The sequence below is a fragment of the Cyrtonyx montezumae genome, unplaced genomic scaffold (assembly GCF_038088225.1).
Source record: "Cyrtonyx montezumae isolate F1298 unplaced genomic scaffold, pur_monq_1.0 scaffold_20, whole genome shotgun sequence".
Lineage (NCBI taxonomy): Eukaryota > Metazoa > Chordata > Aves > Galliformes > Odontophoridae > Cyrtonyx > Cyrtonyx montezumae.
This window is the reverse complement of record NW_027071937.1, coordinates 7,747,036-7,765,724: the sequence shown is the minus strand read 5'-3', so window position 1 is coordinate 7,765,724 and position 18,689 is coordinate 7,747,036. Positions and strand designations below refer to the sequence as shown.

The 18,689-nt window shown below is 51.5% G+C and overlaps 1 protein-coding gene across 1 annotated transcript in view; it reads left to right on the top strand.

Moving 5' to 3' along the window:
• Positions 1-18,689, top strand: part of LOC136049158 (collagen alpha-1(I) chain-like) — a 43,679-nt gene that overhangs the window by 7,746 nt on the left and 17,244 nt on the right. The window contains exons 2-10 of the mRNA XM_065737198.1: positions 8,525-8,672; positions 8,881-9,039; positions 9,495-9,690; positions 10,023-10,160; positions 10,748-10,789; positions 16,197-16,461; positions 16,537-16,853; positions 17,570-17,614; positions 17,972-18,091. Coding sequence (XP_065593270.1) covers positions 8,525-8,672; positions 8,881-9,039; positions 9,495-9,690; positions 10,023-10,160; positions 10,748-10,789; positions 16,197-16,461; positions 16,537-16,853; positions 17,570-17,614; positions 17,972-18,091 — 1,430 coding nt within the window. The remainder of the gene's footprint in view (positions 1-8,524; positions 8,673-8,880; positions 9,040-9,494; positions 9,691-10,022; positions 10,161-10,747; positions 10,790-16,196; positions 16,462-16,536; positions 16,854-17,569; positions 17,615-17,971; positions 18,092-18,689) is intronic.

The following is an 18,689-nucleotide window of genomic DNA, read 5'->3' as shown; positions in this document are numbered from 1 at the left end:
GCGAGTGATATGGACAGAGCTGCAGTGCAGTGTTTGCTGCAGGGGTTATCAAATGGGTCATGATACATTAAAACAGAAGATAGGAAACAGAGGGAAAGTGCGCTTGGGTTATTCTTCAGGTTGGCCTCCTCTGGGTAAATAGTGAAGCTGAGGAAGAGTGGGTTTGGAGATTTGTTTCAGAGTGGGGCTTCTTGTGGCAGTTTCGTGTGCATTGGAAATTAAGTTTTTGTTTTCTATTTTTTTTGGAACTGCGTTCAGGTTTTAAACACAAAGTCTCCCTTTCGCTGTCAGAACAGCTGTCCACGACTGAGGCTGCACAGAATAATAATAATAAAAAAAAGAAATCAGAACATGAAAGGGGTGAATCGCCCACAGACAAAGCCCCGCATGAGTCTGACTCAAAATGACTCAGCCTTTTACTTTCGCGTAGCAAGATGGGGAAAGTTTTCTGCCTGACACCAGTTTCTTTCCAACGGTTTCGTGCAACCGTGAGACCAAGCCCTCCTCTGATGAGCAATGAAGGGTCGAATACTGCAGTCTGCAGAGCCCCTTTGAGCTACGGCCGTGGCGAGCTCAGGACCTCGGACAGCCGCAGTGAATAGGAGGACCATGATGAATAAGGGCACTTGGCACAGGATCACAGAATGGCCCGGCTTGGAAGGGACCTCAAGGATCGTGAATCTCCAACCCCCCTGCCACAGGCAGGGCCACCAACCTCCCCATTTCATGCTAGACCAGGTTGCCCAGGGCCCCATCCAGTCTGGCCTTGAACACCTCCTGGCGCATCCACAACCTCTCCGGGCAGCCCGTTCCAGCACCTCAGCACTCTCATAGAGTAAAGAACTTCCCCCTGACATCCAACCTAAATCTTCTCTCCCTCAACTTAAAATCATTTCCTCTCATCCTGCTGTTATCTGCCCTCCCAAAGAGCTGACTCCCCTCCTGTTTATAGGCTCCTTTAGGTACTGAAAGGCTGCGATTATGTCACCCTGCAGCCTTCTTTTCTCCAGGCTGAAGCTCCCTCAGCCCGTCTTTGTAGGGGAGGTGCTCCAGCCCTCTGATCATCTTTGTGCCCCTCCTCTGGACCCTCTCCAACAGCTCTCTGTCCTTGTGCTGGGGGCTCCAGACCTGGTCACAGTATTCCAGGTGGAGCCTCACAAGAGCAGAGTGGAGATGAACACTCTCCTCCCTGTCCCTGATGGCCACCCCTCTTCTGATGGAGCCCGGGATACCATTTGCTTTCCAAGTTGCAAGAGCACACTGCTGGCTCATTTTAAGTTTTTCATCCATCAGGACCCCCAGGCCCTTCTCTGCAGGGTCGCTCTCAAGGACTGCTCCTTCCAGTCTGTATCAGTGCCTGGGATTCCTCCAGCCCAAGTGCAAAACCTTGCACTTTGCTGCGTTGCACCTCATTAGGTTCACCCAGGCCCACTTTTCAAGTCTGCTGAGGTCCCTCTGAATGGCATCCCTTCCCTCCACCGTGCCAGCTGCAAACTTGCTGAGGGTGCATTGATGTCGACATTCAGAGTGGGATGCTCAAGCATCGGGTTCTATAACTGAGCAAAGGATATCTTTTCTCCATCCAGCTAGAGGAGCACAACATCATAAAGATGTTAAAGAGCACTGGTCCCAGGACAGACCCCTGGGAGACGCCGCTCATTACCACATGGACATAAAACCATTAATAACTACCCTCTGTCTGGGGCCTTTCAGTCAGTTTCTTCCATCCATCAGGTGGTCCACCCATCAAATCCATATCCCTCCAATTTGGAGGTAAGGATGTGGTGGGGGAAAGTACTCAGACAGGACAAGCTTGGATGGCATGGAGGCATTGCCATTTCCCAGCTGGAGTGCGGCCATGAGCCTTGAAGGCACCCACAGGGTCCAAATGTACTGATGGGGAAGTGGGGTTGCAGAAGGGAGTATAAAGGACTTGGAGGAGCATTTGAGAGTTCGGTAAAAGTCGAAACCTCAAAAATACAACAGTTTGTGCAGGAAAATTGGCAGCCGTGGGTGTAGAATGAATCACAAATGTGCACATGTTTTGCCTGAGGTGAAAAGCGGAGTGCTTTTTGGCTGTGAAATGTCAGCTTGTTAGCCTGGGAAATGCTCCTTTTCTGTAATTTTTTTCCTTTATTTTTTTTTTCTTTCCTGCTGTATTGCTGTAAGCGATGTTGTCCAGCATCCTCCCCTTCCTCTCCCTTTTCTGAAGATCCCCCAGGCCAGAGAACGCACAGGGCCAGGAACATTTGTCCCCATCAAATGAAGGTCAAGAGCCTGGTGCTTTGCAGGGAGCTCCACTGTCTCCAAAGTGAATAACTGCAATCTGACGAGACCATGTTTCAGCAGAGGTGAGCCGTGTGCTGACCTGCAGCCGTTCTTTTCAAGGGAAAAATTGGCTGTGCTGAATGAAGATGTGGCTGGGAACATCTCCCTGCACTAGGGCAGGTTTGGACAGACACAGCACCTTTGCCAGATGCTTGTGCAACAGGGAATCTCCCATGTTTGACCCCATGCAGGTGGGAGCTGCCTTCTCTGCCTTGGTCCCCTGCAGGCTCCAGCTTTGTTGGGCAGTTTGCTGGGAACTCATTGCAGCTGCTTCCCAGCCTCACTTGGCACTGCTGGAACTGTGAATCCTCGTCAGCTGAAGTGGATCCGAGTGTGACTCCACCATGTGTGTGTCAGGGCTGCCTGGGACCACATGGCATGAGAGCATGGGCTGCCCAGGGTGGGATCCCTGCCCAGGATCTAGGTAGGATCCCTGCCCTGGATCCATCATCTTGCAGGGACTCAGAAACACAGTGCTTCCGTGGCAGGAAGGTGACGGTGCCCTGAGTCAGGCTTTTGTAGTTGCAAATCTGATTGCACCCCAGTGAAGTCACTGGCTTTTATCACACTTTGAAAACTGCTATCTCCCTCCGTTGCCTTTCTCATCTACTTTCTGGGTCCTTGATAAAGCCCGCTGGGCTGAGCTCAGTGAGCCCTAGGAAAGGGAAGCAATGACCATGGCATTCAGAGTGGGATGCTCAAGGATTGGGTTCTATAACTGAGCAAAGGATATCTTTTCTCCATCCAGCTAGAAGAGCACAAGTGCCACTACTGTTGTCTGAAGAGTTCACAGTGTACACGGGGAGAGTTAGCACTCTGTTGTTCCCCATCAGGCATGCCTGGTGAAGCACACAAATGATGAAGGCCAAGGAAGGAGGCTTTCAGGGCATCTTTGGTTGCATAGAGGTTGCCCCTCCACCTGCTCTTCCTCAGCCTTGCTGAAGACTCCTGCACCTCACATTTGCTGGCAGCAGTCTGAGGGGAACGTCAGCCAAGTTACAGTAAATGTGTCTGATATTTTATTATTTTGGGTTAGCAATGGAGAAGATCGCCATCAGTTCGGGACTGCACTGCAGAAGGACCACCCCTCCTCCCATGTTGGGCCACGCAACGCTTGTTAGTTCAGACTGTGTGAGACAGAGTTTATCAGAGTCCCCTATTCACTCTGGCTGTGCAGATTTGCTCTTGTTCCCTCCTGCTGCAACCTCTACCAGGACGGAGCAGCTTTTGGTGCCATGGTCTGACCCAACCCGGCAGGACGGTGCCGGGACTCGCAGCCCCTGGGGCAGGATGCACAGAGCAGCTTCCAGCACGGTGCTGCTCCTTTCTTGCAGGTCTCTGATACTTTGATTAGAGCCTGGAGAAGAGGTTGGGGTTGGATCCAACGCATGCTCCATGGTGCTGTGACAGATGGCTGCTGGCACGAGATCAGACCCTCCCCGCTGCCCTTAGAGGTGACTAACAGCTGGGTGTGCCGCCTCGGGTCTGCCCTGCCTTGCACATCTCCGGTGCTATCAGGTTGAAGGTTCTGTTTCGGCCTTGGATCACACTGGGTGGAAGTTTCAAAGTGCTGTTAGGTCAAATCTAATGCTGATGGAAGGAGTGGAAGAGTTCACGGGCAGGATCTACTTTGGGGATCTCACTGAGCCCTCCCTTGTTGAAATGAGGGACTCCCAAGATGAGCCTGGGCACACTGATTTTGATGTTCTCAGGTTGTAGTCTTTCCCAGATGCATATGCCTGCAGCAGAGGATAATGCTTGGCTGACCACTTCCCTTGCTGCTCGAGACACTTTCTACAGTGTTGAAATGACAGCTTAGGCTTTCAAATAACTAGCCTGGCACACTGGGGAGTCAAGCTGGAGAGAAGTTTGTGACAACCAGCTTCTTAATGGAGAAGAACGGAGGCATTTCAAAAGTAGGTATTGCCCATCAAACCACTGTTTCCACCCCATACTCTGAAACTGTCTCTGCTTTTGCAAGAGGAGGTCTCCACCACCATTGCTTCTCTGCAGACTGCGGATGCGTTGGCACCTCCCAGCTCTGTAAAACAGAGGGAGACCTTTGGGACACAAGCCCCTGGAAGGCAACCATTTGCAGAACTTGCTGTTAATTTACTTTGGCAATAAAACAACGAAGAAAAGCTTAATTATGAGCAACAATGAGGGGCCAACGTTTCTGGGACTTGTCCCCACTCGCTGTCGCACAAGTTTTACAAGTATGTGTTTTATGTCTTTCTAAAGTAATCACACCAAATTCTTCACGTAAACATTGTAGACTGCTCGTATCTGGTTTATGCTGACTCACTGCAATTCATTAATTAAGTTTAATTGCTATAAGGCAGACATGAACTGATTGAAGGATGGCCATGAGGGGATTTGCACAGGTTTAAATGCAACCCATTTAAAAATCCCCTTCGAGCTTAAGCTATTAAGCCCTGAATATAGATAAAACATCAGTTCTGCGGTGTTTATTGGGAAGGATACGTGGAGAATGAGGTTTGTGGGGCTGAGGTGAATTGTAGCAACCCAGAGCAGTTTTCCAGAAACCAGGAGCTTCTCTTCGAGGTCAGCGCCCAGGAAGGAGATGGTTGAGGAGCTGTATGAGATGGAATTGTAGAGTCACAGGATAACTCGTGTTGGACGGCACCCTAAAGCCCCCCAGTCCCACCTATGCCATGGGCTGGTTGCCCCCCACCAGATCAGGCTGCCCAGGCTCCCCACCCATCCCATCCTCCTTTCCCTTGTAGCCAGCGTGTCCTCACCCAGGGTCACTCTGTGCCCTTCCTCTTCCCCAGGAGTTGTCCCCAGAAGCCCCTGCCGTCCCCGTCGCTCCGCAGACCCCGGCACAAAGCAGCAGTGCTGGAAGCCCGCCCGTGCTCGGCTTTTCCTGTCTGAACAATGTGTGCAGCAGGCTTTTCTTCCGAGAAGGTCTTGCTTCCCTGATGTTTTCTGTCCTCTCTATGGGTGGTGAGTGGCATTCGCTCCCCCCAGGAGCAACATGCTCTTTCTTTTTCTTCCTGCCTTGGCTCTGTCCCCTCCAACTTGCAGCCACTGAGTCACAACTGAATTCTCTTTGCTCCCCAGAGCAGGGAGAGGAAGGTTTAAGTCCTGTTGCATAACCCTCTGAGTGGACACACACCATCCTCAGCCTAAACCTTTCTCCCATGGCTTGTGTTTCACTTAAAAAGTAAACTGCTGGGCAAACAGGGTACTGCAAATGGTGGGAAAACAGTATGGTGCAGAATGGGCTGGTGTTGTGGATGCTTTATATAGTACAAATAATGCTAGAGTAGAGAGAAATGGGAAGAGCTACCAAAGGACTGCTGTCCTGTGGATGCAATATGGCAGAGCTGTCCTTGCCCACCCACAGTGGGCATTCAGCAGGCAAGTCCAAACAAATGTGAAGCTGCCATTCTGTTTGTATTTTTGCATTGGTTGGGTTGGTTTGTGGGGCTTTTCCCCCCCATGTTACAGCATTCAGTGTTTCACAAGGTCATCTATATGTGGGTTTTTAGGAAGTAGAGGGCACCAGTGCCTCTGAGTGTGGAAATGGGAGCTCTGTATGGCACTGGGACCAAGTAGGTGAGGGCTCACTCCAGCCCAGCAGCGTGTGCACAATGCACAGCCCTGCTCAGCTCACAAGCAGTTTGCACTGAAGAGCAAAACAGACATGCCAGAGAGTGGAGGAGCACTGGGAGGGCCACCTGGCTCAAGCCATTGGTTATGGGCTGTGAATGTGCCAGGGCGGTGGTGTCGGTGGTGAGAGGGGCCAGGAAAACCTTGTCCTGGCACGTAATGCCTCTTCTTCCCTCATTTAATGCATCACTTCCATTTCCACTTAATGTTATTATTGTTTATTTGTGATGTACAAGTTTCTCCAACTCAGAGTTTGGAAACGCCGCAGAAGCACGAGGACTATGAGCCCATGCAGACTTTTAGCACACTATTTCCATAAGGCACTCAGAAATTGGAGAGAGGATCCCTGGGGCCGTGCACTCTGTGCCTGGCCAACAAGCTGGGGCTGTCTGCAGGCCTCATCCAGCCCTGTCAGCTCACATCCCAAGCAGTGGTGCTGCATCCTGAGGAAGTGATCGACTCTGACAGATCCTGCCATGAGTTCTCCCAGGCCTCCAATTATGTTTTCCGTTGTTTAATATCATCTATTTTTCCCCTCACATCCCGTCCTTGGAGAGGACTTCAATCTGAGCAGATGCTCTGTGTGTGCAGATGGGCCAAGAAGGGGTGGGTGTTTTAATTCCTGACACCTGTACTGCAGGACCAGGATGGGATGGGATGGGATGGGATGGGATGGGATGGGATGGGATGGGATGGGATGGGATGGGATGGGATGGGATGGGATGAGATGGGATGGGAGAGGAGGGGCCCTGAGAGCACAGATGGGCCATGATGGCCCTGAGCAACCTCACCTGGGACCTCCACCCACAGCCTCTACCCCATTGAAGAGCAGGGCTGGCAAAGCAGAAGGTGCTCATCTTTCAGCCCTGCCTGAAGCTTTGCCTTGGGGTTGTCCCTGGGTCCCCAAATAGACCAAAGCATGCTCAGGGTTTTCTGTTCCTCCTCTTGCTCTTGAGGGATTTTAGCTGTCTGGTAGCAAAAAATAAAAAACAACAATGAAGGGGGGGAAGCCTTGTGTTGAAGACAGGAGCTTAAGTGGTACAGGTGCATTGGGAAAGTCCAAGCAGTGCTGGGTGTGTGCAGGCCCCTTGCCTTAATGTCTCCTCACCTTGCCATCCTATGTATGCTGGTGCTTAACACTGGAGATGAAATTTGTTTATAACTTCTGAGAGCGCTTCCATTTGCTTTCTTTCAAGTAGTTTCATTGTGTAACAGGGACGTGTACTTTTCTTGAGGTTTATTGTTCAGCTTCACAACCATTTCTCAAAGTGCCTTTGTATGAAGGCAGGGACAGTGACGTTGGTCCTGGGCACACCTCTGGGCTGTGCTGGTTCCCAGGGAGTGTAATGCAAAGAGAGAAAAAATAACCTGCTCTGAAACATGGAGCAAGCCCGTGATGTTCCCTTAACAAGCAGAAACCCTGCAGTGCCAGGGTGGGAGTGACCCTGGGTTGGTCCTGGGAAGAAGCTGTGAACAGGGGCTTTGGTGCTAAGGCTTTGCTGCTGCTTTATTTAGGAAGACACGTGCTTCACTTCACCCTGCGTGTTTTCATGGAATGTGGTTAACATCCATCACATGCTCAAGTCATGCGTTAAGCCCCTGCCCTCCCCGTGAAAGCTTGCATTTAACCACGCTATGTGTTATAGTGAATCCTCAGCTGCAGTTTGTGTAGGGCAGCCTTTCAAATGGCAGCATCCCCTGCTTTCGTGCTGGTCCATCTGTCACCTGCAGGGATGGGAGCCTGGGGATGGAGCACACCACTCACACCCACGGGGGATATGGGAAGGGACCATCATCCCTATTCTTTTTTTCCTCTCATCTGTGTTTGGTCCCAGGTTAATTCCCAGTGCTGCACACATGCATGTTCATGTTCAGCACTGATGAGCTCTGCAGATCTGGCACCACTTCAGGGTCCGGAGCTGCTGCTGTCTCCATGGAGCTCAGCCCTGCACTCTTGCTGGTCTGAAGCCGTTGCTGCTCTGTTCCCAACTTCTCAGCTGCTGGGGAAGGGAACTGTGTGATGCACAGCTCCCGAGCAAGGTGTAGCTCTTGGTATTTCAACAAGCTGTGCTCTGGGAGGAGGGTGCCCTGCAGCCCGGCCAGTGCAGCTGCCTTTCTGGGGGATCCAGTAGCATAATTCCTCTCCCTGGTACAATTCTGTATTGAAAGTGGGCAAACTCCAACCAGGAAATTTGGGAAAGGGCTGAGCAGCTTTCCAGCTGAGCTGGGACCTGTGCTTAAGGACTTGTTCATCCCATGCTCTGCTTCACAGCACCCAACTCTACTTCCATAAAGGTACTGCTGCTGCTGGGGTGGGAATGGCCCTCCATGACTTCGGGGCACTGCTCCCAGAGGGCACGTTCCATTTCAGACATGTCAGCTGTCTGCTGCTGGCATTGTCAGAGCTGTCGGCTCGATCTGTGAACATTTAATTTCCCCAAACTGTATTTTCATCCTGGATGAGGTTTCAGCTGCATTACCCCTCCCAACAGGAAGAATGACGAGAGCAGACCGAGGGCAGCTCAGCTGCTGTGACCATCTCTCCTCTCTCCCCACACAGATGAAGTGAACCTGCTGAACAAAATGATTTCCTACACACAGAACCTCAGCAACGTTTCCTTCGGCTACGACGAGGCCAACTGCAGCACTCTGCAAATTGGGCAGTACTCCACCCTCAGCATTCCTACACAGGAGGTGTTTGGGGACAGGTGGGTGCTGAGATTGCCCGTGAGACAGAGGCAAGAAGTGGTGTGGACAGTGCTCGTTGTGTCCTGGCTGTTCCAGGCTGGGTATCCAACCTCACATCCTGAAGGGCTGTTTGCTCTTGGGTTTTGTTATTGTTATTATTGTTCTCGCTGAGTTCTTTTGTACTGTGACCCACTTCATGCTGCAAGATGCCATATTTCTTCCTGCCAGGTTTGCAGACGAGCTGAGCGTGCTGATGAAGCTCAGGTACTCACTGCAGGAGGACACCAGCCTGGTGACCATCCTGAGCCATCGGAGCCACGTGCTCTTCCAGATCCGGGTTAGCCCATATGGCTTGGTCTTTGTCACCACAAGGAAGAGGCACTATGAGTAAGTGATACTTAGAGATACTGTTTGCTGCTGTGTCTGAACCCTCTGAGACATTCCTGCTCTGCTGGAGCCAAACCACTCTGCCCACAGCACTGATGTCCTGGTAGAGGACACCCTGGATCATTGTTGCCTTTGTCATTGCTTTGGTAGCCTGCAGTTTGCCCTGTAGAATGACTGGGGATAAACCAAGGTGCAAGAGAAACAAAAAGCAATAGTTTCCAAGACATCATTTTTCACTGAGGCTTCCAAATCCATTGGAAACTCCCATTTCCCCCAGGCTGCAGGGAAACAACAGTGCTTATTTCCAACAGTAACACTGATGTCTCTTGTACCATCCTTAGCATCCACACTAAGGATGGAGGAGCCCCGGGAGCTGGAAGGGTGATGCCTCATCCTGCATTGTGTAGGACCCAAGTTTCATGTTCTGCCTCTTCCCTTCCCTCTGGGTGACACAGGTTCCCAGTTCCCCAGCTCAGCGATGGGCGCTGGCACCGAGTTGCTCTCAGCATTTCCCAGGAGAGCCTGGAGCTGTACGTGGACTGCCGGCTGGTGGAGAGAGCCAGCTGGCCTGGCTACCTGGGGATGGGCGTGGGCACCGAGGGGCTGCTTGTCATCGGAGGTCTGGTGGAGTCCTTTGAGATCCCCTTTGAGGTGAGGGCTGGGCACAGCTGTGTTTGGGGATGGGGTCTTTGTTTGAGGAAATCGTTTGAGGTGGAAGGAACCCTTACAGGCCATCTGGTTCCACTCCTTGCAATGCACAGGGACACCCACAGCTCCATCAGGTGCTCAGAGCCCCGTCCAGCCTGACTTGGAAGTCACTTTGCAGTTGGTGTGCTGTGGGTTTGGTGGGGAGCTTGTTGATGCTGAGTACTCAACCCAGCCTGCAAGAAGCCCCTGGCTGCAGGATGCTGGCAGCTCCACAGGCTTTCCCCTCTCCTCTGGAGGAAGCGTGCGGGTAAATATCTGTTTTCCTTCCCCCACAGGGTACTCTGCAGCAGCTGACATTTGTGATGGGGGATTCAGCAGCGGCCAGCGAGCACTGCCACAGCCACACCGTGACATGTGCACACTCCTCTGGCCTCAGTCTTCCTCCGAGGGACAACTCTGCAGCATGGCCAGGGGTTCGTGTAGCTGGAAAACTGGGAGATAATGCTTGGGAGGCTCTGGATGCCTGCTTTGGGCTGAGATGCTGGGAGCTCGTGGTGGTGGTGGTGATTAGCACGTGGGATGAGGGCTGTCCCTTGATGTCATAGCTGGGTTTGGTGCAAAGGGGAGAACGAGGCAGAGGAAGAGTTTCTGAGCCAAAGCAAGCCTGGGTGTGTGCACAGCTGCGTGTGCCATGTGTGATACTCAGGGAAATTCAGAGCAGCTGTGGAGTATTGCAGCTGGAGCTCCGTTATAGCAGTGGGGGAAAGCTGTCACCAGGATATGGGCATCACTTTGAAGTTCTTGCTCACACCCAGCAAGATTGCTGCATTGCATCATCCTTTCAGATGTTTTCTTCTTCTGTGTTGTCAGCAATGGTGGAAAATTGAAATCAGCCTATTCAGTAATCTTTCAAGAAGTGCATCGGCTCCCAACAGTCACACAGTTGATCCCCAAGGACACAGAGCACCCAGGCTGTCCTCAGCCCAGGGAGAGCCCTCAACCCTCAGCCAGGTGCTGAGTTCAGCACTCATGTTGTCCCTCTTTCTCTCCAACTGTGCAGGTGCCAGAAGAAACCAATGAGATCCTGGACTCATCGGCTCAGGTACGGCTCTGCACTGCAGGAGTGATGCTCAGGGGATGCCCCTCTGCACGCCCTCCTGGTGTCTCACACTGTTTTGTTTGTTTCATTTGGGATTTCCAGTCACCATTTGTTGTTCAAGTCCATGAAAACAGTCATCCAGAGAGGGAAGCCAGCCAGCAAATGTAAAATGGGATTTGTTTTGTATGATAAAGCTATAAGGAGTCCTCTGTATTTCCCTCCCAGGCACTGCCTTGGAGCACTGAGGGATGGTTCGCGCTTCCATCCTGGTGTCCTGATGGATGGGATGCTGCTGTGGTGGAACTAGTGGAGTTTGTGGTCACAGGGGAAGGCCAGTGATATCCTGGGTTTGGGATGAGTTTGGTTTTGGAGCACTTAATCGGGTCCAGAGACGCCTTGGGATCTTTGATGTTAGAGAAAAAATGCGCTACTAACGCGTTGCAGTATGAAATAATGAAGAGCAGATCTGGGGCGTCCAGTGCTGCGCTTTGGAGTTATGCTTCCTGTGCCTTTGTTCATTCAGAAGTACGTAAGTGTATCAGTAAATTCCCAAATCCCTCATTAGGGCTGATTAATTATGGAGAGCTACAGAGGCAGTGGATGAAGGCGTGAGTGGGTGAGGGCAGTGGATTTGTTCGATAGCACTGACAGTTCCAAGATTGGGGATCTGCAGTCAGAGCTTTGTGAGGTTGATGGTTGTTGCTCATATCAAGAAACGTTTCAGGAGTGTAAAGCAAATCTCCTCACTTAGGAGAAAACTTGTTCCTGGTTTTCAACCTTCCTGGGACTGAGTGCATCCCAGAAGGCTCCTCCAGGGCATTGGTGGTTGAATGCATTGGGGAAAAAAAAGAAGTTTGGAATAGTCTTTATCATGACTTGTAAATCGTATTGTACCTTTGTCTGCTGGATAGAAAAGGCTTCTATTCACAAAAGTCTATTTCCTGGTAAGGTGTGAAGCTTTGAATTACACTCTACCTGGTCCGACCTAGCATAAAATGAGGGCAGCACGGCACAGTTTTGTCTGCACTCCTGAGGACGGACGTGCCCCATGCTGGGCTTTGACCTGCTTGCTGCTCACTGAGTGAATCTCCATTCTGGATGGTGGTATCTGTCCACAAAGAGCCCGACAGAAATCAGGGACTGTGGCACTGACATCGTTATCTGTGTCAGCAAAATGCTGTTGATCTCCTTGGGCAAAATACCCTTCAGGTTACATGAGAACTCCTTTAAAAACTATAGCCTGAATTGCATTATCTGTGATCTTGTTATTACCAAGCTCCACATCAGTTGCTCCGCTACCCAGCATGAGCTTCCTTTGAGGACAAGCTCTGTAATTGCTCTAGGGCTCCTGTTTGCCTTGTTTTTTTGGCACATTGACACAACATGAAGCCTGTTCCCAGTCCCCTGGGCCTTCCCCAGTTTTCTGATCCAAACCAAACCTCGGTGCTCTCGTTGGGATATTTTGGTGGCTGCTGCTGCCCTGTGCTGAGGTTGCTCCTCTGCAAGTCAGGATGCACTTTGCTTGTCGCCCGTCTATTCCCCTTACTTCTCTTTTATAATATACCCCCAATGTCTGCTCTCAATTCCTGCTGGTTCCCTACTTCCCAGATGTCCTTTCGGGCATTTCACACCCCAGTGCCTTTTGTCCCGTTCTGGTGGGCAACTCAGAACTGTTCTAATGCAGTTCCCTGTGTGTGCATCTTGGTTTTCTCACTCTAAATTTGTCTGTTATAAAGGAGCGGGCAGGGATGCTATTGATCTTGGCACTTTGTTCTGTTTACAAAGAGCCCACATAACTCAGCTGTGATTGCTGGCACGTAAGGGACCCATAACTTTCAGCTCAGAAAGTCGGACATTTCCCCTGAGCTCGCCAGATGGGAGCCTCTATCTCAGGACTTTCCCATGTCAGACGTTAGAGATGAACATAAAAATCACAGGCCAGCATTTTTTAGGGATTCCAGTGTTGCACTGCAGAGTCCCCTTGACTCTGGTTCCTGTACACAGTGTAATAGCAGTGACTCACTGCTCTGCCCTGCTGTCTCCTCCCTTGATGCCATCCACCATTGCCTAGATGCCTTTCCTTTGCCATTGAAAATGAGGCTGGATTTGATTTTAGCATTCTGCCATTCAGTCCTCCTCCAGCCCTTGCAAGCCAGCAGTTTTCCTTTGAAGCACCTGCCTTTAAACCCACAGCTTTGTGGAGGTTTTTTCGAGGCGAGATCTCAGCATCTCTTTATGTCTAACCTTCTTCTGTCCTCTGCTTGCTGGGGGGTTTCTGGCTAACGATGTCCGTGTGCTTCGTGGGCTGAATCATCCCCTCCTTGTGACGCTGCACAAAGCAGAGGTGCTGCTAGCACTCTGATTTCCCCCTCTGTAAGACATACAGAATGAAGTGTAAGTTCTCCTGACCGTAGCTGGCTTGTTTCATGGTCTCAGTTATTGCAAAATTGTGTTTTAAGGAAATGAATGCTTTCGTTTTGGATGAAAAATTATATATATATATAGTGAGAATGAGGAGTAGTGGTCTTGTTGGAAAGCTGAAGTGCTTTAATTCTCACCATTAAAGCTTTATTTCAAAGCAGTTTTTGGTCAGAAAGCCCCCAAAGCAATGCTGAAACTGCCATGGTGGTGATGGGATGATGGATGGACTTGGTGACCTTAGAGGTCTTTCCTGACTGCAGTGATTGTGTGATGATTTGGGCATCAAGTGGCTCTGCATTTTTGACATTTTAACAGCAAAAGCCAACTGGACACCCACGTAACAAACATGCAGTGCTCCTTGCCCAGTGCGTGTCTCAAAACAGCAGTGAGCACCTGAACGTTCCTCTTTATGGCTCTGACAGGACATTTCATTTCCCTAACTGACTTTTATTAATTAGCTAAGGCCTTGGCTAGAAGGCAACTTGCCTGAAGAGTGGGGCTGTTGTGAATTGAATGGGTCCCAATGGCCCCGGGGGTTGGGGGAGGGGTTGGGCTGGGAGTAGGAGATGGTGTCTGGCTCCCAGGAGGGTCAGAGTGCAAAGCTCTCTCTTCATGTCCCGCGTAGTCTGTCCATTAATGATGCTTCACTCACAAAATAACATTTTTCTCCGTCCAAGGCTGAAGAATCTGCACCCCAAAATGCAAAATAGCCAATGCTAGAACTATTTTAATTTGAACTTACAAAGATGCCAGGTCCCCACCCCCACTGGCTCTCATTTCTTGTCGGATTTACTGCGTGCCATACCCCAAATTGAATCATGCAGCTGTGATTGCAGAAGCTGTGGGTTTGATTACCGTGCCTGGCTGCAGGAAGAGATCATCTGTTGTGTGGTGCCACTACTCCTCCAAGCCCCCTTCACCCCCTGAGATGCATTTCCATCCCCTCTCCTACTTATTAGCTCTTCTTCAGGCTGCCAGGTGCTGGAGGTGGAGGTTTACAAAGAGCATTAAATCTTTGCTGGACAGATGTCAGAGCGTGCATCAGGCTGACCCCAATTTGCTGTGGTTTGCTAACAAATTACACGGCCCACAGACTGCATTGTTCAGGGGGGAAATTGAGCTAGTGGCTGCTAATCACAGTGTTTTGATAGGCTAGGATGTTAATACAGAGGAACTCCTCCCATCAGGAGCTGGGAGCTGTGGGTTGGAGGTGACTGGTGGAGCGGTGCTGGTCAGACCTCTGGTGTCACAGCACTGAGTGCTGCTTCCCTGCAGCCTGTCCCTTCCAGGTGCATTTCTCAGGTGACTTAGCACGGGGCCTTTTCTTTTTCACTTCCCTCCACCTCCTTGTGTTTCACTCAGGCTCCTCCAGACCTTGCTTTCCCTCTTGCTGTCTTTGTTTCCTTTGCTTCTTGTGTTTTGGACTCATCACAGCCCCTCACCTCCTGCTCCTCAGTGCTTGGTTGCTACTTGCCTATACAGGAATGGGTCAGTGGTTGATGGCTGGACCAAGATCTCAGTGGTCTTTCCAACTTTAGTGATGCTGTGATCCCACATTGCATCAGCTCTGTAGCCCTAAGGGACGTGGCTTAGTGATGGGACTCAGTAGGTCAGGTTGAGCTGACGCTCTTGAATGTCATTTTCCAACCAAAGTAATCCTATGATTCTACTCTTAAAAATACAGTTATCATTGTGGTTTGGGTAAATTTGCTCATGCTGGGAATTCTGACTGGTCCTCAGCACAGCCGGCGTTGCTGTGTGTGGGCACTGCACAGGATTGGAGGGGTTAGATGAGCGTTGGCACCGCAATGTGAGCACTGCCTCTGAGTCAGTGGGGGAGGGGCTGGATCACACCTCTTGGCATTATTCCTGGCTCTGGTTAAAGCAGAAGTGTGACGTGGGTGGCTTCAGAGAATGGGACTTGGTCCTGCTTAGTCAGTGTGTGGTGTGTATCTGTCTGTGTTGGAGCAGGCAGCCTCTCACCAGCTATGCATCCCCAGGGTGTCGAAGGTGGAGGAAGAAATATTCCTGCTCTCCCCTAAGCCTCTATGCTCAGAGACTGTCTTGGCTCAGAAAAAATGTGAGAGCTATGGGAGCAGAGGACTGGCCCCAGCCCTCACTCAGTTGTAGATGCAGTGATTGGACAAAGAGGGGTCAGATAACATGGGATGGATGTGACCTGGTGTGAATTCCTCCCATTGTTTTCACAATTGAAAGCGAAGCATTGCAGATGTTTTGAAAATGCTCTGATGCCTTTTGAGCCCCTCTGCCTCCAATTGTCCTTCTGAACTGGGCTCGGCCAGAGCCAACCATTCCACCTTGTCCTTGCCTCTGAACCACTGTTTTTGGTGGTGACATTGCTCCACCAGGATGGATTTGCTACCCACCCGACTCACTCCCAGCAGTGCATGTGCTTTGGATCCGTGGTGCCGAGCAGAACCACAGACGAGTGACAGCTTCAACCAAAAGCAGATGCACGCGGAGGGAAGATGGGAAGGATGCTCGCTGCATCCTCGCACATCGCGCTCCCTTCCCCAACCCACAAGGCAATCACGGACCTGTGTCTCCCTCTAGTGACTGCTCACAAGCTCTGTTCTTCAACCGCCTTGCATCAGACCCCTGAGCCAGCAGCCGGGGCTCAGCTCCCGCGGGCTCTCACTGGTGCCCTGTGTTGGGTTGCATCCTACAAAGTGAGCTTCAAGCAGGTGCTGTGGGACAGAGGGAAATGCTCACAAACAAATCCGTGTTAAAATAACTAACTCAGGTGGCTGAACTAACCCACCTGACCCTGATGAACACTCCCGAAATTGGGGAACTGCCTGGAAACCTTTCAGTGTCCTGCACTGCTTTGGATGCTGAAAGACAGTGCACGTTGGTCAAGGACTGGGTATTGGTGCAGAGTGACACGTGGAGCCCTGATGGGACAACTTGCAGGGTTAAAAAAGAGAGAAAACATCAGATTTCATTGTTTTCCCTTCTTCCTTCTCAGGATTCCAAGTTCTCCCGTTCAGATTCGACCTTGGGGTCACCTTGGACGTGGGAGGATGCCCTCATCCTGCACCCAGATGGGAGCGCCCGGACTTTGTTCTCTGCTGCTGAGGTGCCAACGGCTGAGGAGCAGCAGGAGGAAGAAGAGGGAAGCCTTTCTATCGAGGATGAAGGCTTTGAGCTGTTGAACTCCACCTATAATAAAATCACTGGCCCTGGTAGGCCAGCGGTCAGCAGGAGCAGACCACGGATCATCGGCCGCCGCAGTGAGTTCAGGCTCCTCCCTTTCTCCTGAGCATCATGGCAGTGCCAGGTCCCTCACAGTGCTTTTGTCCTCCCAGGGCCATCAGCCAAGAAGGAGCAAGCCTCCGACCCTGGGCCGGAGAACATCACCACGGAGAAGCTGAAGAGCGATGCAGACACCCTCCTCCGCCTGCCACCCATCGAACATGGCGATGCCTCCAAGCCCATTACCTCCTCCAAAGTGTCCCCCTCAAGACACCAGGCAGCTGCACCCAGGGGTCCCTCAGGGATAGTTGTGGGTGACACAGAGCATTCTCCCAACCCCCTGGGGCACCCCATCTTGCCATCAGCACGTGGGTATCGGGCTCGTGTGAAGCCAGGCCCCCCAGGGCTGCCAGGACCCCCAGGGCTGCCGGTGAGTTGTGGGGGCAATGGGAATGGATGGACGGGTGGTGTAGGCTGCTTGCAGCTCCACGGTAGATGAAGAGAAGTCCCTGCAGTATGTCAGCCCATAGTCACTGTCTTTTGCTTCCCCGTCTCCATAATACCCCAAAAACAAATGTAGGATTTTTCTTTTGGATACCTTTGGCTTTGCCTTCCTGTGGGGTTGGTGGCCTGATGTGTGTCCCATAACACACACCCCTGAGCTGCTTCACCTCGGGCATCTTCACCTCCAGAAATGTGTTGGGATGGTGACTGTGCCTGAGACCTGCCAAGGGCACTGCGGGGGATGAGCATCCCTTTGGTGACACATTGCTCAGCACCACAGCTCGGGGCACACAGCTAGGGCTGCCTTGGTTACAGCGAGCACGTGGCTGTATCCTTGATAACCAGAGCAACTCAGTACTTCCAACCTCAGGCTGCAGGGCTCAGGTGGTCACAGTAGCATAGTTTGGGTCCGAAGTGACTCTTAAAGGCCATCTGGTCCCACTCCATGCAGTGAGCAGAGACGCCCACAGCTCCAACACGTGCTCAGAGCCCTGACCAGCCAGACCGTGGCTGTTTGCAGGGCAACCTGTGTCAGTGCCTCTCCACCCTGGGTGTAAAAACCTTCTTATATCCAGCCTGTTGGCTCACTCTCTGCTGGAGAGGGCAACGAGGCTGGGTGACACAGCTCTTCTTTCCTTGCAGGGGTGCCCTGGGAGACGTGGGCTGGTGGGGCCCAAAGGAGACAAAGTGAGTATCTAAGAAAAAGGATGGAGCTGTGAGATGATGCCACGGGTCTGGGGAAGCACCACTGCTGGTCTGAGTTGTTTTAGATCAACATAGCAGAGCGAGCATCTGATGCTGCAGTGTGGTGGCTCCTTGCGTGCACTTGGAAGGGGAGAGCACTCTTTTTGCTGGGTGTTTGAGTCTCATGAAGCAACTTTAGCTCAGATCACCTGGGGATATGCAGCCACACAGTACTGACATCAATTTGCAATTGCACCCCCAGCAATCACACGACAGAATATCCCGGACAGGACCTGTGCCCAACCTGTGACGAGCGTCCAAACCCCAGGCTGAGTTACAGAGCTGCTTTTTCTTTCTTAGGGTCGCGCCGGAGCCATGGGGCGGATGGGACCCCCAGGGCACCCAGGCCCCACGGGCATCCCTGGTGTCCCCACTGTTGTCCTCTGGAGAAACTCCCACGAGGACTGGCTGAGCTTCACAGTGAGAACTGCACGAGGGCTTCGGGGCGGGCACTGAGTTCCCCATTTGTAGCTTTTAGTTTTCGGTTTTGTTCTTTTTTCCTTCTTTTTTAATGTTTCAGAAGGGTTTTTCCATCCTTTCCATCTTCCCCTGGCTGGCAGGGAGGAGCAGGGATGTGGAGGGGAGGCTGGCAGGGTGGAGATATGGGAGGAGAGGGAAGATGCTGTGGGCCTTCTCCCTCCCTAAGGTTCCACGTTCTCCTGTCCTGCTGCTGGGGATGGCTTGGAGGCAGGGAGGTGGCTGCAGGGTGCTCAGCACTGCATCCAGGCCTTGTTAGGCTTCATCAAGACAGCACAGAGTGAAAAAGAGGAAGAGTGGAAAAAACAAGAGCTTCCTCCAGGAGCAGGGAGCTCAGCCTGCAGCTCTGCTGTTCTCTTTGTCTCTCCCCATAGTGTTAAAGGCAAAGGGCAGGGAACTTAAGAGCAAAAGAAAGCCAGAGCTCACCTCTTGTGGAAGATGGGTTTTTTGTTTTTTTTTTCCAAAAGGTTGGATTTGGGGTATTTTTGAACCTCATAAAATAATAACCCGTCCTGAGTGAACTCAAGTTCACTGGTACTTG